Source organism: Trachurus trachurus (genome assembly GCF_905171665.1).
Source record: "Trachurus trachurus genome assembly, chromosome: 15".
NCBI lineage: Eukaryota > Metazoa > Chordata > Actinopteri > Carangiformes > Carangidae > Trachurus > Trachurus trachurus.
Window position 1 is genome coordinate 11,237,077 of NC_139906.1, and position 22,960 is coordinate 11,260,036.

A 22,960-nucleotide genomic window follows, 5' to 3' on the forward strand; every position below is an offset into this window, starting at 1 on the left:
AAATACCCATTCCAACAACTCCAAAACGCTCTGGTGGACAAGTTGTGACCTGCACATTCACCACGCTATGAGATAAAGATGTAACGTTAAGAGACAGAGTTGTTTCCGAGGTAAATTCATGCAAAACCGCTGATGCATGTTCCCGTCGGGGGCAGTTTTTCATCAAGCAGTCTCTGCATTTACCTCGAAAACAACTCTGTCTCATAATGTTCGGTTATTATCTCATAGCGTGGTGAATGTGCAGGTCACAACTTGTCAACCAGAGCGTTTTGGAGTTGTTGGATTGTGTATTTGATGAGTTTGATGAGGGAAACCAAGAAATCCCACTAGCCTCCGTAGCGTAGCTCTGAGCAGCTCATGGCTCTGCTCCGCCGTTCTAAAAATAGCTTGCACCGACAATTAAAGGTAACGAACCTACTGCTATGACTATAGGGATTATGGCAATGGGCTGATTTGCCAAAATGTTAAACTATCCCTTTAAGTAAGAAAACATATAAACATGACGTTAAACTACAGTATCTTCTCCTCCACCCGTTCCCTCCCACTCTCTCTCAGTTTGAAGAAGGAAGCTCATTTCTCATCTTATCTTATCAGCTTGTTTAACGTTGTTTTGTTTTTTTTGCCTGCAGTGGTTTTGGGCTTGGCAAAGTGATTGTGAGATTGCGTCGCGACGGGCTGTTCCCAGATGTGTTTGCTCTAGTGCTCGGCCAACTAGTTCTGCTCCTTCCATCATTCACTTGACAGTACACCTGATTAGACAAATACTTTAGTTCACACAATGAAGTGAAATACCTCCCTGGGGACTTGAGTAAAATGATCACTGAGCTGCCTGAAAAGAAAAAAGGACCCTTCCCATCTGACAGAACAAAACATTCAGAGAAGCTGAAAGCAATTTTTACTGGTATGTCTTTTTGTCTGCTCGTACCCGAGGACGTCCCAGAGGTGACAATAATAACCACTCCCAGGCTACAACAACACCTCTGACTCAGATATTCAAAAAACTTTTGTGCGTTTCGACCGCCGCAATAAAAGAAAAGGAAAAAAAAAGCAAACAAAGACTGTGTTTCCTTTGGAAGCTGCCTGCATGCAGATCATCCTCCGTGTTCAGAGAGGCTGTTGTGTAATCAAAAGGAGAAAGCGGTTCGATCTCTGCAGCAGCCAGCGTGTCCATCAGCAGCCGTGTCTCCTGCCAAAGTGCTCTTTAGCTGAACAACGACGACCTACATGCTCCCAAATTCAAAATAAGTCCTGATAAGAGTGAGTTGAGGAGTATATATAGTGATATACTGAGTTGTTTTAGAGGTAAATTCATGCGAAACCGCTGATGCACGTTCCCGTCGGGGGCAGTTTTTCGGCAACCAGTCTCTGCATTTACCTCGAAAACAACTCTGTCTCGTAACTTTCCGTTATTATCTCATAGCGTGGTCAACGTGCAGGTCACAACTTGTCCACCAGAGCGTTTTGGAGTTGTTGGATTGTGTATTTGATGAGATTAATGAGGGAAACCAAGAAATCCCATTAGCCTCCGTAGCGTAGCTCTGAGCAGCTCGCGGCTCTGCTCCGCCGTTCTAAAAATAGCTTGCACCGACAATTAAAGGTAACGAACCTACTGCTACGACTATAGGGATTATGACAATGGGCCAATTTGCCAAAATGTTGAACTATCCCTTTAAGCTAAAGTATATGTTTATTTTTTGTTTTGCTTTGTTATTTGTGTGTAGGTGAGGTTTAAAGATAAGCCCAGAGTGGGTTTCTACCTCACCAGCACATGTTTTATTTTTATTTTCTTTAATCTTTTTATTCTACAGATAAATTTCTTTTAAGTTGAGGATTTCTAATAAGAGCGGATCGAGTCGGATAGAGTCCGTCAGTGAGAGACTGTTTAACCATCAGTAAACAGGGCACGGCGCCAGACACCAGCAGAGTTATTACAGGCATGGTGCTTTGATAATAACCAGCACTGAACCTCGACTGTAATTTAATCTGCTCGGTGCTGTCGCTGTTTTCAGTAATGACAGTCCTGCTCCGTTACAGTGACACGCTACTACAATATGTTTGAGCTGAGTGAATTCAGTCTGGGGTTATTACCACAGAGAGAGAGAGAGAAAAAAAAGAAAAAAGTGTCATGCTTCCAAACATCAGCTGCTGGAAATATTTCTGGATGTATCGATCGCTCTGTGATCCTGACTGACAGCCTGCTGATAAAAAGGTGCCTTCGTGCTCATGCACAGTGAGGTGGTTTCAACGTTGTGAGCGTGCACGTCAAGCCAGCCGGATGCCGGAGCACGTCAGTAGCGGTTAGCCACGAAACTTACCGTCGTTCCTAGTCTGAGCTCCGAGCAGGCTTTTTGTAAAGAGCATCATCAGAAAGCTTTTAAGTGTTTGAAGGGGGTGGCGACATCACTGGGTCGCTGCAGATGCACTGAGCAGCGCTTTGCAAGTACAAAATGACATTTATTCTCAGGTTAGCACAGACACGTTGGGCTTTTAGTATCAGAAGGAGAGCTGGAAAACACAGGGAACCAAACATTGGAGTAAGTAAGTCAGGCGTGCACATGCCCTCGTACACGTACACACACACACACACACACACACAGCGATGTACTGACCGAAGTCTATGTCCAGCAGCGCCGCGTTGGCTCCCTCCACCAGGATCCTCTTAGGAGAACCGTGCAGAGCCTCGTACATGTAGTGCACGCCGTCTCTCACCATGGGCTTGATCCGCTGCACGTAGTCCTACAAAATCAGACGAATGTTAAAGGACAATTCCAGGGAAATTCAACCTGGGGCTCTAGTTTCATAATATTTTAGATCTGAAAACAATGAAGCTGAAAATTTTATGGTTATTTCCCTCAGTGTACAGCCAGTGCCAGCACTTTTGAGGATTTCTACAACTTTTCAAACAGCCACAGAATATGTTGTGCTATGACGAGAATGACACAGAATATCTCGAATGAAAGGGGAGACTCTCTACTTTCACCATGAAAAAAAGTGAGTTTGTAGCATGTTCTACTTTTTAGTTATCCTCATTTGAATACAGCATGTTTTCTCCAAATTCAGCATTCTGGGAGGATAATTCTGAGAAAAACAGGTTTAAAGTGAAGGAGACATTTTCAAGCAGAACTCTCTTTTGAACCTTTTATTTTTGACTTTGCAATGATTCTCCCTGTCTCTGTGTCTGACTGACTGTCTCTCTCTCAAATGAATGAGTTAATTACTCCTGTTTTGCAGTAGTTCTGTCTGTCCCCACATCGCCAGGGCAGTGTATAATGGGAGCGGACAGATCTTAGGCTGTTAGGCTGTTTACATCCCTCAAAACCATATTTTTTTTTACACAGACAACGTCAGATGGCTTCAAACATACACCGGGGGGTTTGTTTACTCAAAGACATGCCGACATGTTTGTAAAAATGTAGCTGTAATACAAAGTCGAGCGAGAGTAAAGTTGATGCTCTCTCTCTCTCTGAAGCGCTCAGTTGTTTTATCAACAAAGGAATATCAACTCAGAGGCTCAAAGTTTTCATAGCAGTAAGAGTAAATCTGGCTATATGGTTTATTCTACCTAGAAACATGCTGAGCGTTTCAACTTGATCTATTATTTTTATTTTTATTTATTTATTTTTTTTTGTGCGAGACTTTGTGTTACAGCTACGTTTACAAACATGTCCACTTTCTTGAAGTAAACAAACCCCTTGGTGTATGTGTGAAGCCATCTGACGTTGTCCGTGGAAAAAATTGTGGTTTTGTGGGATGTAAATAGCCTAAACAGCCTAAGTCAGCCTAGTCCGCTCCCATTATACACTACTGTGGCGATGTGGGGACAGACAGAGCTACTGCATGCAAGAAAATCTTCAGATTCATTCTTTTAGACCTAAAATATTATGAAACTACAGCTCCAGGTTGAATTTACATGCAACTGTCCTTTAACTGCAAAGATAAATGTTTTTTAGTTTTCTCTCATCATTTCTATTACCTTTAATTTGATCAGCTCTCCCTCGATGTCGATCTCCAGAGTCGGGTACATGGCCTTGTACTGCTGGGCCAGTGCTTTATACCTGCAACAGGTGGCAGCCGTCAGTTTTTAGTTATTTCCTCCACCTGCACCTTGTGTGACGCCATGTTTATAAAACCACTGGTGCCATGCCGTGCCGTTTCAGAGATGCACTGGTCCATATCAACCACAAGTACCAGGAACTAAATGCTGGAACAAAACAGCCTTTATTTACTGGAGGGGCTGAGGAGTTTGGTTCAACCAGTCAGTCAAGTTCAATATTGATTTTTTCATTGGCCTGAAGTTGTTAAGAAAACAACTGTTGTTGATAGTTTTATAAAGCAGTTTAAGATTAGTCTTGCTTTTAATCATTCAACTTTCACTGAATATTTCTATGCAGGTGAAGTTTCACCAGTTCGAAAGGCAAAGGGTAAAACATTACATAAACAAATACATTATTCATGGACTTTAATTAATCAGTAATCCTTACTCAACGATCAAACACATTTAAATGTAAATGATTTCATCGGCCCCTCCATCAGACATTTAATATCCCGTCCTGTTGGAACAGACCTGTCGGAGAACTGGGTGAAGTCGGCCAGCAGGTCACATATCCTCAGGCCGCTACGCGCAGCTTTGGCCGAGTACACCGGGCCGATTCCCTTCTTCGTTGTCCCGAGGCTGGACAGGGTCAAGTGAGGAGAGAGAGAGAGGGAGAAATAAAAATAGATGTAGAATTAACAAGTGATGTCTCAATCTACAACAACATGTTTTTCTTTCGATTAAGTTTCATGATTCATCATATCATCCATATTTTTTACTGTAGAGCTCTTACAGGGTTCCCACTCCCACACTTTTCCAGCTGCTACAGTCTGACAGACATGTTACTACTGTGCGCCATACATACACTAATACAGTGGTTGGTTCCCAACCTTTTTTGGCTCGTGACCCCATTTTGACAGCACAAATTTCTGGCGACCATGTGCAGTCAGTCACGTGATCGCAGCTGCCAATCAAGATGCGCCAGCTCAGATATTTTAATATGCTGCATTTGAACTCGATTTCTATTTGAGAAAGTGAAAATATAGAATACAGTCGTTTAAGATTGTGTGTGGTGTTTTTAATCATAATTTTAAAAAGAATAATAATTAGTTAAAAAAAACTAAATCTTATTTCTTTTATCAATTACTAGAGACTTCAGGTGAAAGGCTGAAAAACACTGCACTAACACATCCTCCGTCCCATTCATGCTTTGGAGAACTGTTCTTTTGTTGTTCATTTTTTTGTTGTACATTTAACCAGCTTGTTTCTACATTTATTCCTCTCTCACCTCCAGAAGTCTGATTTAAAGATGTGCAGTCTATGTCTCTAACTTATCTATGAAATAATCTCTTACGGTACATGCTTAGAAATCATGACGAAGTTTTCATAGAACGATGCAAACATGTTTTTGTTTTTAAACCAGGTCTACAACAGCTTTCTGTTGCTCCTCGCTAGGCACTTTTTTGGGGAAAGAAATCCTTGGTGGGGTCTGAAAAAGTCAAACAGAGCTCTGTGAAAAATAATTTTCCAGGACATCTCAAGCTTTTCCAGGATATTTGACTATTTGACTATTTCTTCTCATTTTCCATGTGTTTTCCATGAACCCTGTCTTTAACACATCCAGGCCGACCCACAGGACCAAAGAGCTGAAACAGGAAGTGTTTTGGAGCTGTGAGTTCTCTTTAGTGTACAGTGGACATTAGATCTACCTTCTCATACCTATAACATGACATTTAACCACAGCCTGGTGGAGTGGAAAGAGCTGTTGACTGAGCAGTGAGTGCAAACATGTGACAGAAACTTATCTGAACAGCTCAGTGCTGTTGCTCAACACTGTCACCGTCACCCTTTTTCTTTTTTTGCATCTCATTAGTCTCAACACTAAAATGTCCTCACACACAGATGTATCACTGTGAAGCTCGGTCGACTTTTTATGGACACAGTTTGCTCTCTTTATGTAAGAGGAGGACTTCTCAAATAACATGTTCAACTAGTTAACCATTTACATATGACACAAGTCAACGAGCACCTCTCCTACTGTAGCTCGGCCTATTAAAAGGAAGGACCTGGCGCAGCAACATTTTCTCACCCTATCCCACCCCCACTCCCCCTTCCCCCCATCTCTCTCAAATGCAAACTACTGAATGCAAATAGCCAGAGATCCTATGTGCTTATTGGGTTTCATCATTAGCAGCAGTCTTAATAGAAACATGCAGAATTCAGACTCCACGTGTGAATGATGAGCTCGGTGAACATGAACCAAAAGTCAGACCAACAACACACTTTAGAGACGTGTTGCTGGTGGTGGTGGAGGAGGAAGTGCTAAAAAAAAAACCAATACAGTTATTTACATGCAAATGTTTTAGATAAGAAACTGCTCACAAACATTGAAACCTGAGTTAAGGGAGAGAGACTCTGCATTTTCTTGTGTTGACTAAAAAAAAAGGGGTGAAATCTTGATTTGAAAATGAACCGTAGCTGTCGGACAAATAAATCAGAACGTCTCTGAATGAATAAATACAATTCTTGAAATAGAAACACAGCAAACCAACAACAAATAATAAAAACATAAAACACAGTTACAGTTTGTCACAGGAAGAAATGGATCCACAGACATGCAACAGAGTGAAATATAACACACAACTGAGTGTCCTCAAAATGAACATACAGATGCGACACTGATCTTAGCTGCTGTGTCATGTCAAAGGACAACATTTTACACAGGTGTATGTGTGTTGTGTTTCTATAGTTACTAAAACAAAGTGTTATACAGTACATGAAATGAATGATAAGTCAACGAACATATAAGCTGGTTTCACTTGTTCTGTGGGTTTTGTACATTTTGTAAATGGTACATTTAAGCTTCTAAGTCGGTGGTTTTATAAAGATCCTCTTTGAACTCTGAACTGATGTTTATGCATATTTACATTACATTTTAGGCTACGTTCACACTACAAGCCTTAATGCTCAATTCAGATTTTTTGTTTGGCTTCACATTACCATCTAAAATGTGGCCTACTGTATATCAGATTCCAGTGTGAGTGGTTTGCGGCTCCAAACTGACCCGCACGCACAAAAGAACAATAACAACGACGCCAGGCGCAACAGCTGTTGTACAGGAAACATAGAGGGAATGATTATTTTCACTTTTATTTCGAAATGTCTGTGAAATGGAAGCTGGAAAATGTCTGAGCAGCTGCTGAGGAGGAAAAGAGTGAAGAAAAAGAGCCAAACTCTGTATTTTAGTTTCAGTTAGGCTACCATTACTTTAAACCTCCTAAAGCAGCGTTCAGTTTATTAAGAAACAATGCCAACAAGGTTATTACAACCCAAAGTGTCCTTTTTATTTATAATCTCCTCTCCTTCAGCGCCCACGTTCTCACTACAGCTGTTCTGTTGTCGGTAAACACACACACCGCTGCACGTCAAATTGTCCGATGTTTTTATCAAGCCGTTTTTTTTATTGCTGTGTGTGTGCATGGCGTGTGTACAGTATGTGGTCCTGCCGCCGCTTCTTAAAACAAAACCTAAAGTAAAGTGACGTAAAAGTCGCATCAAATCCGTCTTAGCTGTTCACACTGGGGTCACATTGGAAAAAATCGGATCTGAATCTGATTCAGGACCACATTTGAAAGTGGCCTGAATCTGATTCGAAAATGTCAGATTCAATGCGACTTGTGCTGTTCACACTGTCAAAAGCAAATCGTATATCACATGTCTGTCACATTTGAGCCAAAAAAATCGGATTGAGGTCACTTGTAACTGAAGTGTGAACGTAGCCATAGAGTTCTGTAGGTAAATGATTGTTTCTCTTTGGTCTTTAATCTTCTAGATATTAGCTTTTTTTTTGTACAGTTCATAAAAGAATCGCTACAGGAAACATCTCAGACCGTGTACAGACTTGTAAAACAGAGTTTTCAGGCAGAAACACTTTAATTAAGCCTGAAGGCTGGCAGCAGGTGCAGTTAATATTTACAAACTTCAACATACAAGTTTACAAAACTAAATTTCCCCTGATTATATAATTTTCTATAAATCTGGAGCCCAGTGACTAAACTCTGCTCTGACGACCAGCAGCAGCAGCAGCAGCAGGACGGCAAATCCACCAGCTTGTTGAGCAACCTGCTGAAAGCTTATAATGACTGTGCCATTAAGGCACCGTGCTGGAAATGCATTCTCTCTCTCTCTCTCTCTCTCTCTATATAACACACAGACACACACACACACAGAGTAGCTGGCTGGGTGTTCGGGGCTTTGGTTGCTGAGCTGGTAAAGACAACCCAGCTTTGAACAGGGATACACTCGGCCTCTCTTGAGCTTAATATTCTGAGCGCTCCTCAGACTCGGCTTAACATTCCTCACATACGTCGGTCTGGTTCACTGCCTGGGCAAAATAATGCACCAGAGCTAAATTGTTTTTAAAACAGTGTGGAATGAAACACAGTGGAGAATACGTTGATTTACTACAGGAAACACTTCAGACTTTTGTGAAGAGTCTAAAAATATGAGTCCAAACAGGAACCAGACTGGTTTATTCTGTTTGTAACCTGCTCGACAGCTCAGGTCAGTCTGACCTCTGCAGGCAGAGCAGCACTCACATTATATGCACTAGTGTCACTGTGAGAACACATATTGGTGCAGTATAGGGTTCATTATCGGCTGATTGTCATTGAAAATGTGAATGGACTTAACGTCATCTGCAACGCACGCCAAACATTATCTGTAATGGAGACAGTGGATCAGCTGTTGTCAGTTAGAGATGACAGTGGCTTATTGTACTGTATGTTCACACCAAAAGCTTCCAAAGAGGCAAAATATTTGTAGCCGCTTTGGTTGCTCTTCACGTGACTGATGTCAAAGTTCGATCACGCTGGTCATTAAAGGAGCCAAAGGACACCTCTATTCTGACTGGTTGCTGCCAAACTGCATCAAAGCTAATTACCATGAAGTTAACCGAGACTCAACTTCTCGTCTGGTGACGCTTTGTAAGCGCAGCTGACGGCAGTTGACGCTTTGGTCGCTCAAGTCGCCGGGCTCTCATTGAAAATGAATGACTTCCTGCGTTTTGGAAGCTCTGGAAGCTTTTGGTGTGAACGCACAGTAACGCCAGGGGTTCCCAAAGTGGTGGATGGGACCCCAAGGGGGGTCGCGAGGCACCAAGAGTGTATTTTAGCTGTAATGAGCCGGTGCATATTCTCATTTGTCCAGGTCATAGTATTTCAAAGGAGGTTAAATCGAAAGCAACTGGACTTAGTTATTTGTCTAGGAAATAACTAAGTCCAAATAAGACAAATAACTAAGTCCAGTTGCTTTCGATTTAACCTCCTTTGAAATTTAGCTGTAATAGTAAAAAAGATAAAAGTACTAGTTAAAATTTAAAATAAAACCATGCAAATGAATTTTCCTCCTCTTCTTTACAGTAGTTGACAACAGATCGTGTCTAAACGTGGAAGATGATCTCCGAGTTGCTGTCTCCAAAATTAAACATTCTCATTAGGAGAGATTAACGCTGAAACAAAGTCCCAAAATGTAAAGTTTCACAACAACAACGTTCACATGTTTACTCAGTACTACGGTTTATGGATATTACTTTGACTGAGATATTCTTCTTCTAATGTAATGTGTCAAAATTGAGTTTGCACATGACAGCAACAATGTTCACTTCTAGGTTACATGGATATTACTTGGACTGAGGTATTCTGCTTTTATCTTAGAGTAAATTGCTCTATGTAAATCATATCCTTGTTGTAAGGCTGTTCTGTTCTTTTATGTAGTTGTTATGCCTGTGTTTGGATACGCCTATTGCATGTCACCTCCAGAGATAGTGGGGGTCACAGTCTATGGCACCGTTACTTTGGGGGTCGTGGGCTAAAATGTTTGGGAACCCCTGGCTTAAACGATTAAAGATGAGCAAAGCAAGAAGTTTTTTTTAAAAATCCGTGACCTTTTACACTCCATGCTGTTTGCAAACACAGTCTAAATATTTGATCAACATCCAAAGGTGTTTGCACCTCACAAAAATGTCGAACAGGGTGTTGGTGGTGACTCACAACAGCGAAATCCATTGAAATTACTCAACATTTTTTTCCCAGGACATACTGTATGCAACGGCTGATTAAACCTGCATGTGTGTGTGTGTGTGTGTACATGTGTGTACATGTGTGTGTGTGCATGTGTGCTGCAGCCGTTTTTCAAAGCGACAGGTTTCTTACTTCTTGCCTGCTTGCTCTTGCCTCTGCTGTTCCTGAACGCCATCAACCGCTTGGTGGAAGTCAAACACTGCGGAGGAGGGAGAGAGGGGACACACACTCTCACGCACCTCAAAGAAGCAGGACTCACACACAAACACACACCCTCACACTTTTTTTTTTTTTTGCATGCACACATTCAAAAACATTCACACATAGATTAAAAAAGATAAAAGAAGTCCAAGCCTGGACCTGGGAGGACTTACCAATGTGAGCTCTGTCTGAGATGATCAGCCTTTTCTCCCAGCCCTTCACACCTACACACACACAAACACAGAAACACTGTGAGTCTCCAAACTGCACATGAAAGCACAGTCACATGTTGTTGCGTAGTGTGTCTTTAAAGTGTGCATAGTCGCTCACTTTTTCCTTTGCGTTCATTCTTCTCTGCCTCTTCAAACAGGCCTGGAAGGTGGATCACGACACCATTGCCTGAGGTAAAATAAATAAAGCAAAACAACAATGAATGCAAAAAAAAAAACCAAACATCAAATACTCAGTAACTAAACATCATTTACACAGATTTCTGGCTTCTGATCCACTAAATCAAAGCCAACATCAATAGTCTTGTATTAAAAGGAAAAGAATTTGGAATGGAATAAAAAGACAAATAAATAAAACAACTTAGATTAAGTAGATTAAAAAAAATTAATAAAAAGCCAGACAAAAAAGCTGGTTCTTTCTGCTGAGTGATCAAAAGACACATGACTATGAGTTTTGTGACTTTGGGTTTAATTATAAGACCACAACCAGAAGACCAGAGGGTTCTTGGAGGTTTATACTGTACGATAAAAGCACAAATCTGATAAATACAGTAAGTAGGACTAAGAACATTAAGAGCTTTAAAAAAAGAACAAAAAAACCCCCATAAATCTTAAAATCATTTCTGAAGCAGACAGTTAGCCTGCACAGAGACTCTTTTCCGAGCAGCTGAGTTTTGGAGCAGTCAGCTGAGATTTTTTTATTAGGGGAGACCAGAAAACAGAACATACAGTAACATTACAATAGTCAATCCTGCAAATAATAACAGAGTGTAGTCGATTCTCTGAGAGACAAACGGTCGCACTCTCACAATGTTCTTCAGATGGTAAGATGCATTTTTCAGGTGCAATGTGATATTGAGAAGAACCAGTGACTTCTGTTTGTCCTGGTTGAACTGTAGAAACATCTCTAACGTCTATAGCTTCATAAGGTCAAAAATGAAGATGGTAAAGACACTAAATCACAATCCATAGTGGATAACTACCAGGTGTGGGATGTACTGCAGACGAACAACAAGAATACATCTGTCACATGTGCTTGAGAAAGACAAGGTGTGGTTCAAGTGTTGGTAATAAAAACATTGGAGCTTAGTTTGGTATGTATGTGTGTAGCACCTCGTACATTTGTTGTGTCGCTGTTTAAACAAGCTTTTTTGTAAAAATCTAAACTGAATATTTGAACAAATCTATGAAAAAAACTATGAAAATAATAATAATGCAAAGTGCAGCATCGATCCAGGTGCATGTCATACTTGCTGCACTCTGCTGCAAGACTCTGAGTGTTTCCAGGCTGCAGAGGAGCATTAATGCGCCGCATCTCGACGAGGAAAAAGCAGAGATGTGATTAAGTATCGACGGATCATACGGCCATAGAGTGCATCATGCAGATGTGCGGAGGGAGAGAGGAGCCAGAAAGAAAAAAAGAAAGAAAGAAAGAGTAAGACGCCATTAGCTAATGAAGTTACTGCAGATGAGTGGATGTGGCGTGGCCGTCTGCAGTCTGGCTCCGAGTCAAGCTGATCACACACACTCTGTGGAGCTGTCGCCAAAATGGAGGCTGTGAGAGCGGCGACAAGTCTCTCCATCGCTTCATCAAGAAAACAGCAAGAAAGGACGGCCTTGGATCTGAGTATGAATGTGTGTGTGTGTGTGAAGTGTTACATTACACACCAATGAAGGCAGTGACCTTGGGGTTGATGATGCCGCTGGGGAGGAGGTGAAAGTCGTACTCCACCGAGTCGACCACCACAGTGTGTCCTGCATTGTTGCCGCCCTGCAGAGGTAAAAAAAAAAAAAAGAAAACAACGAGCGATGAGAGGAGACAAACACAGACAAGGAAGAAAAAAAAAAGAGCAACGCACGAGGCATGAGGCCGATGTGGGCTCTGCAACTTTGTTCAGTGGAGCTGCGAGGGAGGGAAAATAGTTTGGCAGGTAGCAACAAGCAAATACACAAACCACTGTCCACCCGTCTGTTAGTCGTCGTGTGTGTCTGCGTCTCTGCTGCTGTTGCTTAGAGACTCGCTGTGCACTCAGATCTCAAGTTAAAGGTTCGACTTCAATGTAAACGAACTGACAAAATGTTGTTGTGAGCAACGAGGGAAAAGGCAAACGGAGAGTTGGCTCTGTGAACTGAACATTGTGTGTGTCTGTGTGTGTGGACGTGACGGGGATAATCCCTCCAGTCTCAACATCGACATCCCAAACCAAGGACGTGTCCTGTCAGGACCTGCTGCTCCCCCACGCATACATTTAGAAAAAGAACAGTCACCATCCATCACCAGGCTCCAACAAAGGAAGTTTAATCACACGCTATCGCTTCTTAGCCGATAAATGAACCGCTCCGACTGGGCGAGCTGGAACTTCGTTACACATTTCACTACGGCGTCGGCGTGCATTTTAACAACTGTCTGACTCACCTGTTGTTGTCAGATAAAGGCCATGACCTCATGAGAAACTTTTTAACAACACGTGACATTTAATAGAATTCATCCGACTTGCTCTGTTACACAAAAGCAAAAATGCTGAGCTGAGATTCTCCAACTTTTTTCTTAATGTCTTTGCTGGTTGAAGTAAAGAAGATTTCTGGAAAATATCACCTTGAGTTGGGAATATCATATTCATTGCATGGATTCAGAGATTAATCAATGACGAAATACTGGTGCATGACAAACTCCAAGTATAGACCTAAATATTAGCATTTTCGCCTTTAATAAGGATTTTAAAATCACCACCATGTGCACCATTTCCAAAAAGCTGTAGCTGTTATGTTTTCATACATTACTTCATTACTGTTGATTTGCACCTTTAGTCACACATTGTCATGTCTGCTACAGCATACAGTATGATGTACAAAATTCAACGTAAATCCAGCAGTGGAGAATAAATTTTACTTTTTTACCACTCCTCTGACAATCCATACGATGACGTGCCACAGTATAGTATAGCGTCTTGTTTTGTGTTTTTTAGGGGTCGGGTTATGAATAAAAAACACAGGATTGAGCCTTTATAGCAGTGTTTTTCAACCTTGAGGTCGGGGCCCCACGTGGGGTCGTCTGAAATGTCTAGTAATTGATACAAAAAATTACTATTTAACTAATTATTATTCTTTTTAAAATGATGATTAAAAACACCACACACAATCTTAAACAACTGTATTCTATACTTTCACTTTCTTGGATATAAATCGAGTTCAAGTAAAATACAGCATGTAAAAATATTTGAGCTGGCGTATCTTGATTGACCGACGTTGCCAGAAATTTGTGATGTCAAAATGGGGTCACAAGCCAAAAAAGATTGGGAACCACTGCCTTATTGTGTGTTTATGTAATCATATATCATTGTATTCCAGTGTTTCTCCTCATGCTTTTTAATAAGTTGAGTTAAATTAACCATCTGGAGTCAAAGAAACACTGTATATGTGTAATAGCCACCTGTAACAACTGCACAGGCCTTTTTACATGTTTCAGTCTCAACGGGAGAACATGTGCGCCGTTCAAACATGCAAAGCCTACAGACAATATGCATCTACTGAGGTGCTAATGTGGATGATGCGTGCAGGCCTGCGCATGATTTAGCACCACTGACAGAGAGAGAGAGAGAGAGAGAGAGAGAGAGAGAGAGAGAGAGAGAGAGGAGTTAAAAATGCAAAAGTGGGGCCTGGAGAAGGAACAGCGAGTCCTCACAGAAGAGCGTCACAATGTGACCTGCTTTGCCCCTGTTGACGTTACGCTTTAGATTTCATAGCCATGGAGGTCACACTCTGCAGCTCGCTAAGATACAAACACACAAATGGAAAATAAAACCAAAAAAAACAAGAGGATGATTTGACATAAGGACCTGAGGGAAAAAAGGAAGGGACAGATGAGTGAAGGAAAGTATTCTAGGTATTATGTTTAGTTGTGTTTTTTTTTTTGCTATGATGATAACGCAGCTGCAGATCCATTCATGCCTCGGCAGCTTGCGTCACTGCTCACTAACCTGCGGTGCCAACTCAACAAGTCTGTCCTGTGACTGGGATGCGTTCCTAATGCTGTAGCCGGTGGGTATAAATCAAGCCTAGCATGTGCTTCGGCCACAAGGGGTTATTCCTGGACACGGCAGTACCCTGAAGGTGGAGAGGGGTGGGAATGAGGGGGGGGGGGGGGGGGGGGGGGGGCAGATGCCTAGCTCCTTTTTAGATGCTTTTACGATCCGTCCCAGCCCCCACACACAGAACCTAACTCCGCTTCTCATACAAGTCCCATGATCGGCTTCTTACTCCCATGTCGAGAAACTCAACTTCTGATACTCAATCTCTGGCTCTTGTGCGTGTGGCCTGTGCCCCGCTGCGGAACGGGAGGGTAGCAAGAGGTGGTCCAACGCGGCCCAGGGGGGCAAAAATACATCACAGGCTGAACACCAGGCTGATAAACTGATACTGTTTATCAAGTACTAGGAATGTCACGATTACTTGTTTTCACAATTAATCACCTGTATTAAACATCACAATTAATTAAATCGTAAAGATCCCAAAATACCGTCACTTTCCAAAAAAGATTTTGTCGGAACCAACTTTGTTTTCGTTCTGTGCGAGTTGCAGAACAGAGACTGTACCGACCGGATGCGCCCATCCTGTAAAACATGCACGAAAAAGTAGCAGCTCGAGGAGGAAATATGTCGAATATTTATCAACACCTGCAGGATACCCACCCGTCTTTGTACGCCAAAGTAAAGGTACTGTAAATGCACAGATACTGGGTTAATTTACCCTTGTAATTAATCTAATGTAAATGTAAATGTTAGTGTGTAATTTGTAATAAAATAAAAAATTGAAAAATTAAAATAAACCTAAAAATGCGATAATTTTGAATATTTCAAACATTTCCCCTGGAGGATTAATAATTGGTCCTATATTAATAGATACTTCTTAATTCATGCATAATCAATCTATAATCGTGACATCCCCATCTAGTACCTCTTGAATGATTAAGACCTGCTATCTGAGCCGGACCTTCTCCTGAGGGGTCTGACAATCCTCAGCAAACAAAAAGGGCAAACACGGTTTACAGGTGATTAGAAATACGAGAACAAGAGAATCAGTCGTGTGCATGACAGTTGAGGAAAAAACAAATTATTGCCTTAATCCGACTATAACTGAACAACTGAAGTGCATGTAAACGCGTTAGTCCGACTAATACCAGACTTCTCCAAATCTGACTTACACACCGAGATAATGCGTTTGGAAACTGGTTTTCTTCTGCATGTATAAACGCCTTCATCAGACTGAAACTGGACAATGCATGTGCGCATGCTTCACAACAGTACAGACGGCACAAAGTGTGGCATAGAAACCGGCCCGAACCGGCCTGTGCTGATGCGTCAGCACCGATTCAGTCCATTTCACAGCGAGAAGATGTGTTATTGTATATATAAAACAAGAGAGTCCGACCTGACCCGAGTCATTCATATATATTTTCAGCCCGGATCGGCAACTGTTATTTATTTCCAGTTATTTACTACGTGACAGAAAAGTCAAGTGGACACGGGTCTGTATTAACCTGTTGAAACGACACATATCGCCACCTATTGAGGAGACGGACCCTGTCAATTATTTGATTTTCCCTGTTGCATGTAAACTGGGACAAGAACATAACTCAGACGAGACGCTCAAATCAAGCGATGAACATTAACGTACTGTGTAAACGTACTGAATATAATGATCATCCTCGACTCGAAGGAGCTGTGCAGAAACTTTCAGCACATTGTTTTGGTTTCACGCCTCGTTGTCATGAGGTGAGAGAGAAGCCAAAGGGACAGAAATTGTCCTCAGCTGTTACTGGAAACCAAAACAGAGACGAAAGGTGAGAAACTAAAAAGGGGAGGGAAGGGGGGACATTCACATTTACAACAGGTGGCCAGGAACGTGTGTGTCCGCTGGGTGTGTGTGTGTATGTGTGTGTGTGTGTAAATGGGCAAACTCATCACATCAACTTTATAAGGTGATGATATGTCAGATGTTGTTATTACAGATTGTTTCCGCTGCCTCTCGAGTGCCAAAAAGAAAAGCATGAATACCAAACAAGGTTCACTCTGGTGATTTAATATTGTGCACGTTGACGATGATGAACACCTTTGTGCTTATTGACAACCACCACATCTCCACATGTCAAGGTAGGAAAAAAAGCACAGGTGTCAGTAATAAAATGAGTAATGTCTGAAACTCCTCTTGGTACCAGTCGTGCTGCTGGCTCACTGTCGTGTCATCACTATAATAGAACGGAGATCTCGTTAAAAGGATAGTTCAACATTTTGGCCCATTGCCATAATCCCTATAGTCATAGCAATAGGTTCGTTACCTTTAAAGCAGAAGTAAGCGATCCGGTCGTTTTGGGCTAATGCTGCGTTCCAGGCAGGCTTTTGAAATCGTAAATTACAGCTTCAAGTCACAACTTACGACTTTGTAGCGTTCCAGGCAACCCACTCGTGTTTTTCCGACCTGTTTTACCTGTGAAAGTCACTATAACGGCCACTCGTAACTTCTGACCCGTGAACTCGTACCAGATCGAACTGGTACAACTTCACAGGTCGGAGAAACACGAGTTATGAGTTGCCTTGAACGCACCATAACAGTCCTCGTCGCTACGTCACCACATTCACGGCGTTCCTTGGCTGCACACACAGCCCTGCATGCCGTTCTCTCTCCTCATTGGATAAAAACTGTAGGATACGATAAATGTTTTCTCCTCGGCTCAGAGCAGAGCAGAGGGACTGAGAGACCCGTGTTTCAGTCCAAACACTCTATGTAAGTGATTGATGTCGGAAGATATAACTATTTAAGACTTATATTAACACAAATATATCACTTACTTCTGCTTTAATTGTCGGTGCAAGCTGTTTTTAGAACAGCGGAGCAGAGCCGCAAGCTGCTCAGAGCTACGCTACAGAGGCTAATGGGATTTCTTGGTTTCCCTCATCAAACTCATCAAATACACAATCCAACAACTCCAAAACGCTATCGTGGACTAGTTGTGACCTGCACATTCACCACGCTATGAGATAATAACAGAACGTTACGAGACTGAGTTGTTTTAGAGGTAAATTCATGCAAAACAGCTGATGCACGTTCCTGTCGAGGGCAGTTTTTCAGCAAGCAGACTCTGCATTTGCCTCAAAAACAACTCTGTCTCTTATCTTAGAACAAATTGTACATGTTTTCAGTAATAAACTATTACTTACTGTTTGTTTTGTTGCTGAGGTTGTATTATGTTGTGTGCAATAGGATGTGTATTCTTTCGTCTTGGCTTGTTCTTGTGAGTTTTTATATCAGGACCTTTGGGAAAACTTTGGGAAATGATTTTATCTTCATATAACACATTTGCATACAAAAGGGAAACAAATAATTATTTTTAATCACCAATTTAATTTCCTGACCTGACTGCCTGAATGATCGCTTTGTGTATAAATGAGTTTATTACAATTGAGGATCAGCATCTGGCAGTTTCACTTTAGAAAAAAAAAAGAAAAAAAAGATTAATTAGCTAAACAGTTGCAGCCCAATTTATGATGTAGATGTACTTTACAACTACAATTAATTATGGATTTTTCTGGGGCGTCGTTAAGCTCAGTTGGTAGAGCAGGCGCCCTGTATAGAGGCTATAGTCCTCGCTGCAGCCGGCCCCCGTATCCAACCCCGACCCTTTGCTGCATGTCATTCCCCCTCTCTCTGCCTCCCCATTTCCTGTCTCTCTCCACCAAAAACTATCAATTAAAGGAAAAAAATGCCCAAAACAAAAAAAAAGGATTTTTCTTGAATCAAAGAGAATGGGACCGAAACGCCTGTTCATTATCCTGCATAAAACACATGTTGTGTACAACAGTGTGTCTCCGAGCAGCAGGGTGCCATGGCCATGGTGAAAACAGAAACCGCCCCCTGAATAGGTTCAAGGTCTCAGGTTCGTGCCCTGATGCTCGGCTGGAAACCACCAACACTTTAGATGTTATTCTAAAAAAACTGAAGCTACTATTGTCAGTTCACTGCAATGTTTCTCTCCTCTGCTTTCTGTGCGACCCTCACCCTATAGACCGGAAGTAAAGATATAGACATAGCCTCGTGGCGTCACATCGAGGTTTTTCTACGAGGTGTGGGCCGCTCTGCTATTTGCCATCTTGTCAGTGTATGACTATATTTAACTTTGACAATAAACATCTGAAAATCAGGCCAAAAAATCAACGTCTTGTGTCCAGGACGCTCTGACATCACCATCCTGTCTAAATCACTTCATGTATTCAAACCGTCACCACAGTTTTACTGTGTGTGTGTGTGTGAACGTGTGTCAGATTTTAATCAAGATAACCAGAAGTTTGTCTCGATCTTTAAAACGGAGACACACTTCCTCCCATGATTGATGTTTCTGCAAACAATTTATCATGTCCTTCTAAAAACTAATCATCACACAATATATCTTCATTAGATGTTCCAATTAAATCTCTATTTACTAAAATGTGCAGTGGGAGGGCTCCAACTGAGCCTCAGCTCTAGCTAAAGTTATAACTAAGCTATTATACACATAGGTGCCTCTTATAAACCATGTATCATTACAACACTAAACCCACAGGGTAAATATGACAGATGCCTAAGAAAACTGCCCCTACAGGTTTGACACAATAACTTGATGAGCTTGTTTAACCACATGTCCATCTACTGTACTTGCCTTCATACCAAAACTTCCTAATTCGAGTGTTTTCCTGTACAAATGTGTCATTTCCAACAGGCTTCAACCAACCACTAAGTGCACAGCTCTCCAGCCAGATCTCGTTGAACAACATGCACTTCACCATGTTGCTGGATGAAAGTGACATAGGCAGAAATAATTTTAACTCTTCAGTCATTTTTGATGAGAGGAGACACCACATTATCCCACACACCCTATCACAGGGCCAACAGCCACGCTGACATTTCCACCCCAAATGCCAAACGCCAGAGATAATTTAGAAACAGCCAAAACAGATTATTTTATCATTCAGTCATTCTTTGACTCTAAAATGTCAGAAGATATTCACAAATAGCCTACCCATTATACTTTTTCCAGAGGAAATTCAAATAATAATAATAATTTTATAGTTCAGCCAGCGAATAGATTTGATTTACAAACATATTAAATGACCAAAACACACATTGGCGAAACAAGATCTTAGGAATTTCTACTTGGATTTTGCTTACTTTACTTTCAATGCAATAAATTACTCTTTTGACATCTGTAACTTATCCATCATGTCTTCTAACTTTGTTTAGTGAACCAACACAGCAGCACCACACCCTAGTTGATATGGACACATGATATTTCTCAATGATGACGATGCTGCCACACATGTGTTTGCAGATACACACCCCCTCGTTACTCTGAAACCCCAGCTGTGACTTCTAGGATCTCAGAGGTCTCTCCACGGTAAGGGACACGGACGCCAGGACTGCTGGCAAAGCCCGTTTTATAAAAAGATCAACGCTATCAGCGCTGCACATAGTAATGTATGGAGGGGAGGGGACCGGTGGGTGTGCAGGACACGACCATGTGGTATTTTTACACGTCTCCAGCTTTAGCAAGACTGTGGACACAAGGAAGCTCCAGGGCTCAGGGAAATCTCTGTTATGTCAACTTGTTATCAACAGAGAGAACTAATGGTCCACAGAGAGAAGACGTGCAGGCCACACATTAGAGAGCCTGGAAGTGTTGTTGTTATTAAGGAGCCTAGAGACGGACGGACAGTCGTCTTAAAGAGGAACTATGCAGGATTTTTAGCCCAACTATGCTACATTTTTACCTTAATTAACAAGCTTTAAATGACTCGTAAGTTGTTACAGGGAGAATGGAGGCTCTCTGGCTTCCTCATAGCGCCTCTTGGCTGAAAACCAACCTTGTAAGATCAGAGCCTCCGACTCGGTGTCCCAGCTCTCGTTTCTGCAGCACCGCGACACAAACGCACATCGTAACCCGTAATCTCTTGTTTATGATAGATAAGACTATACACAAATATACACATTGTAACAGTGTATATGATATATAACGTTATGTACCGCTCTATTGATTGATTTCTCACCGGCTTTGTTGTAAACAAAATGCACATGGCCGAGAGGAGGGTTAGCAAAACACTGGAAAAGCAACCGGACTTGCACAGTTCCTCTTTAAGGGTAGCAGCAACTGAAAATCATTTTCATTATCGACTAATCTGCCGATTGTCTTCTTGATTAATACATCTGTTTCATGAAACATAATCATTTGTCACACCAACACTCACTACCTGAACCTTATTATATCTTTTTTATCCTGTTATTTTGCAAGTTTGGCATTTTTATTCTATCAAGACTAAAGGTCTTCATTCAAAGATTCATCAGCTGACGGGGACGTTAGTCTTCAAGCGCTCTGTCCAAGGCATGCACAAGAAAAGGTTTGTAAATGATGTGACTGAAAAAAAGACAAATAAGCAAATTTAAACAAATGAATCCGATCTGTCACAGCCCTAACTTAACACTGTCAAAATAACACAGCGTGAAATGTCAACTGTGGCAGTCAATTTCTCAAGCAGGATTCAAACCTTCAAACCACCAGTATTTAAAATTACAATGTATTAAATGATAGTGTGGAGTGTGGACTACAGCGTCCCACTCCTATATAGTGACTGGATCTACTCTCAGCTTATTTAACTGCCTTTACCTTTTGGTTCACTCTTACTGCGCTCTTATCATCAGTGTTAGCCGCAGTAGGAAGCTATATTCAGCTAAAGAGGCCGACGCAGTCAGCGACCAGCTGATGTACGTACATACTGGAGCATTTAGCAGCCAGACACTTCCCCTCAGGACTTGGTAGAGACCAAAATAGAGCCATAAAGGAGAGAAAATATCAGCGCCACATTCATCAGGTGACCAGAAACATGACTCCAGATGAACGATAATGCTTCTCTGTAACTGCTGGATGTGTAAATGAACAACTATTTTCATGCCATGCACAGATAAATAGAAACCAATGCTCTCCTAGTACTGACAACTGAAACTGTAGTGTGTGTGTGAATGCAGCAACATTTAAGTATCGACATCCTAATTTGTGGTGAAGAAAGTGCTAACATTGCAGCACAGATCATGTGTTGTTGAGAGACCGTCACCGCGACACATTCACTGACTCTACAGACTACTGAGAGGCAACAAAAAATAGGAAGTACTCCTCAACATCACTGTAGAAACACAAAGCCAAACTGACCTCATCTTAGTTCTTCATAAATGTTTTGTTGTGCAGACACTAACAACTGCCAAAACGTGCCGTTACCATTATTGGAGGACAGGATGACTAAATAAATACAGTGTAAACAGTTTTACATCAGAGACCAAATATGACCAATGCTCGACAAAAACTGGCTGGACTTCAGCTTGTTTCTTGGAGTAAGATGTGGTTTAACTATGTGGCTGCAGGCCATCGCAGCAGCACAACCTTTCTAAACATTTTAGGCCGTCCACCCCCTCTACTGCTTTTACTCACTGTCTCACGTATTACTGTTTGGCAGAATGGGGGGAAGAGGAATCTTCCCAGCATGCAGCAGGGTACAGAGCAGGAGAGAGTCAGAGGTTGTGTTTCCATTACCCCTAGAAATGTGCTGAACCTAAATATCGCAATAAAAACAGGTAATGGAAACACCTACGTACTGAAAAAACCTCTCAAATATCACCAAAACATTTTTACGCTCTCATGAGGTGGTTTTTCAGATGTGTTGATATCAAAGTGTATCGCAAAAGTGTAATGGAAAAACTTTTTTTTTTGCATTTACACGTCACTCAAGATGAAATTCATTCACCTTCCAATGGAAACACCTGTAAATAGCAATTGTACTTTTTCGAAATTATTAGAAATATTGCTTTTATTTGTGAAAACCTGTAATGGAAACCCAGCTAGAGAGACCAGCGTGTGGTGTTTAAGGGTCCCCTATCTGCCCCATTTTTTGCATGAGGAAACCAGAGTGTTTGCGAATTAAACATGCTGACCGAGGCCTGATACAGAGCCAGTGAAGGGGTCACATGACATGACACCTCTTCATACACACTGTATGTTATTATGTAATTTGACTGTACACACCCCTCACTCCCCCGTGTTGGATTGGCTTCAGCAAGAAGCAGTGACTATTTGTCCACCCTGACATTGTTATTATCACGTACGCAGTTTTCTTGTTTGACATCTCACCCCATCAGTGCCTATTTGACATGATAAGGCGGCACACACTGTAAACCCAGATTTTGTTTCTAATTAAACATCTGAGTGATCATTACTTATTCTTTTATGTTTTGTAAAAACCTGCTATCATTACTAAACAACATTAGTTGTTTGGACTATTTAGCTGAAAGATTCATTGCACTAATCATGTTTAGTAGAGATAACTTGGTATGTTAACTTTCATAAG

The 22,960-nt window shown here is 41.5% G+C and overlaps 1 protein-coding gene across 2 annotated transcripts in view; it reads right to left on the reverse strand.

Moving 5' to 3' along the window:
- The window catches only part of LOC310998465 (adenylosuccinate synthetase isozyme 2), a 37,970-nt gene that overhangs the window by 9,682 nt on the left and 5,328 nt on the right, over window positions 1–22,960 (reverse strand). For both annotated transcript variants that reach the window (XM_083988522.1, XM_083988523.1), the window contains exons 2-8: window positions 12,213–12,315; window positions 10,645–10,713; window positions 10,488–10,538; window positions 10,246–10,312; window positions 4,565–4,672; window positions 3,974–4,055; window positions 2,610–2,736 (exon numbers count right to left, since the gene is read on the reverse strand). In XM_083988522.1, coding sequence (XP_083844648.1) covers window positions 2,610–2,736; window positions 3,974–4,055; window positions 4,565–4,672; window positions 10,246–10,312; window positions 10,488–10,538; window positions 10,645–10,713; window positions 12,213–12,315 — 607 coding nt within the window. The remainder of the gene's footprint in view (window positions 1–2,609; window positions 2,737–3,973; window positions 4,056–4,564; window positions 4,673–10,245; window positions 10,313–10,487; window positions 10,539–10,644; window positions 10,714–12,212; window positions 12,316–22,960) is intronic.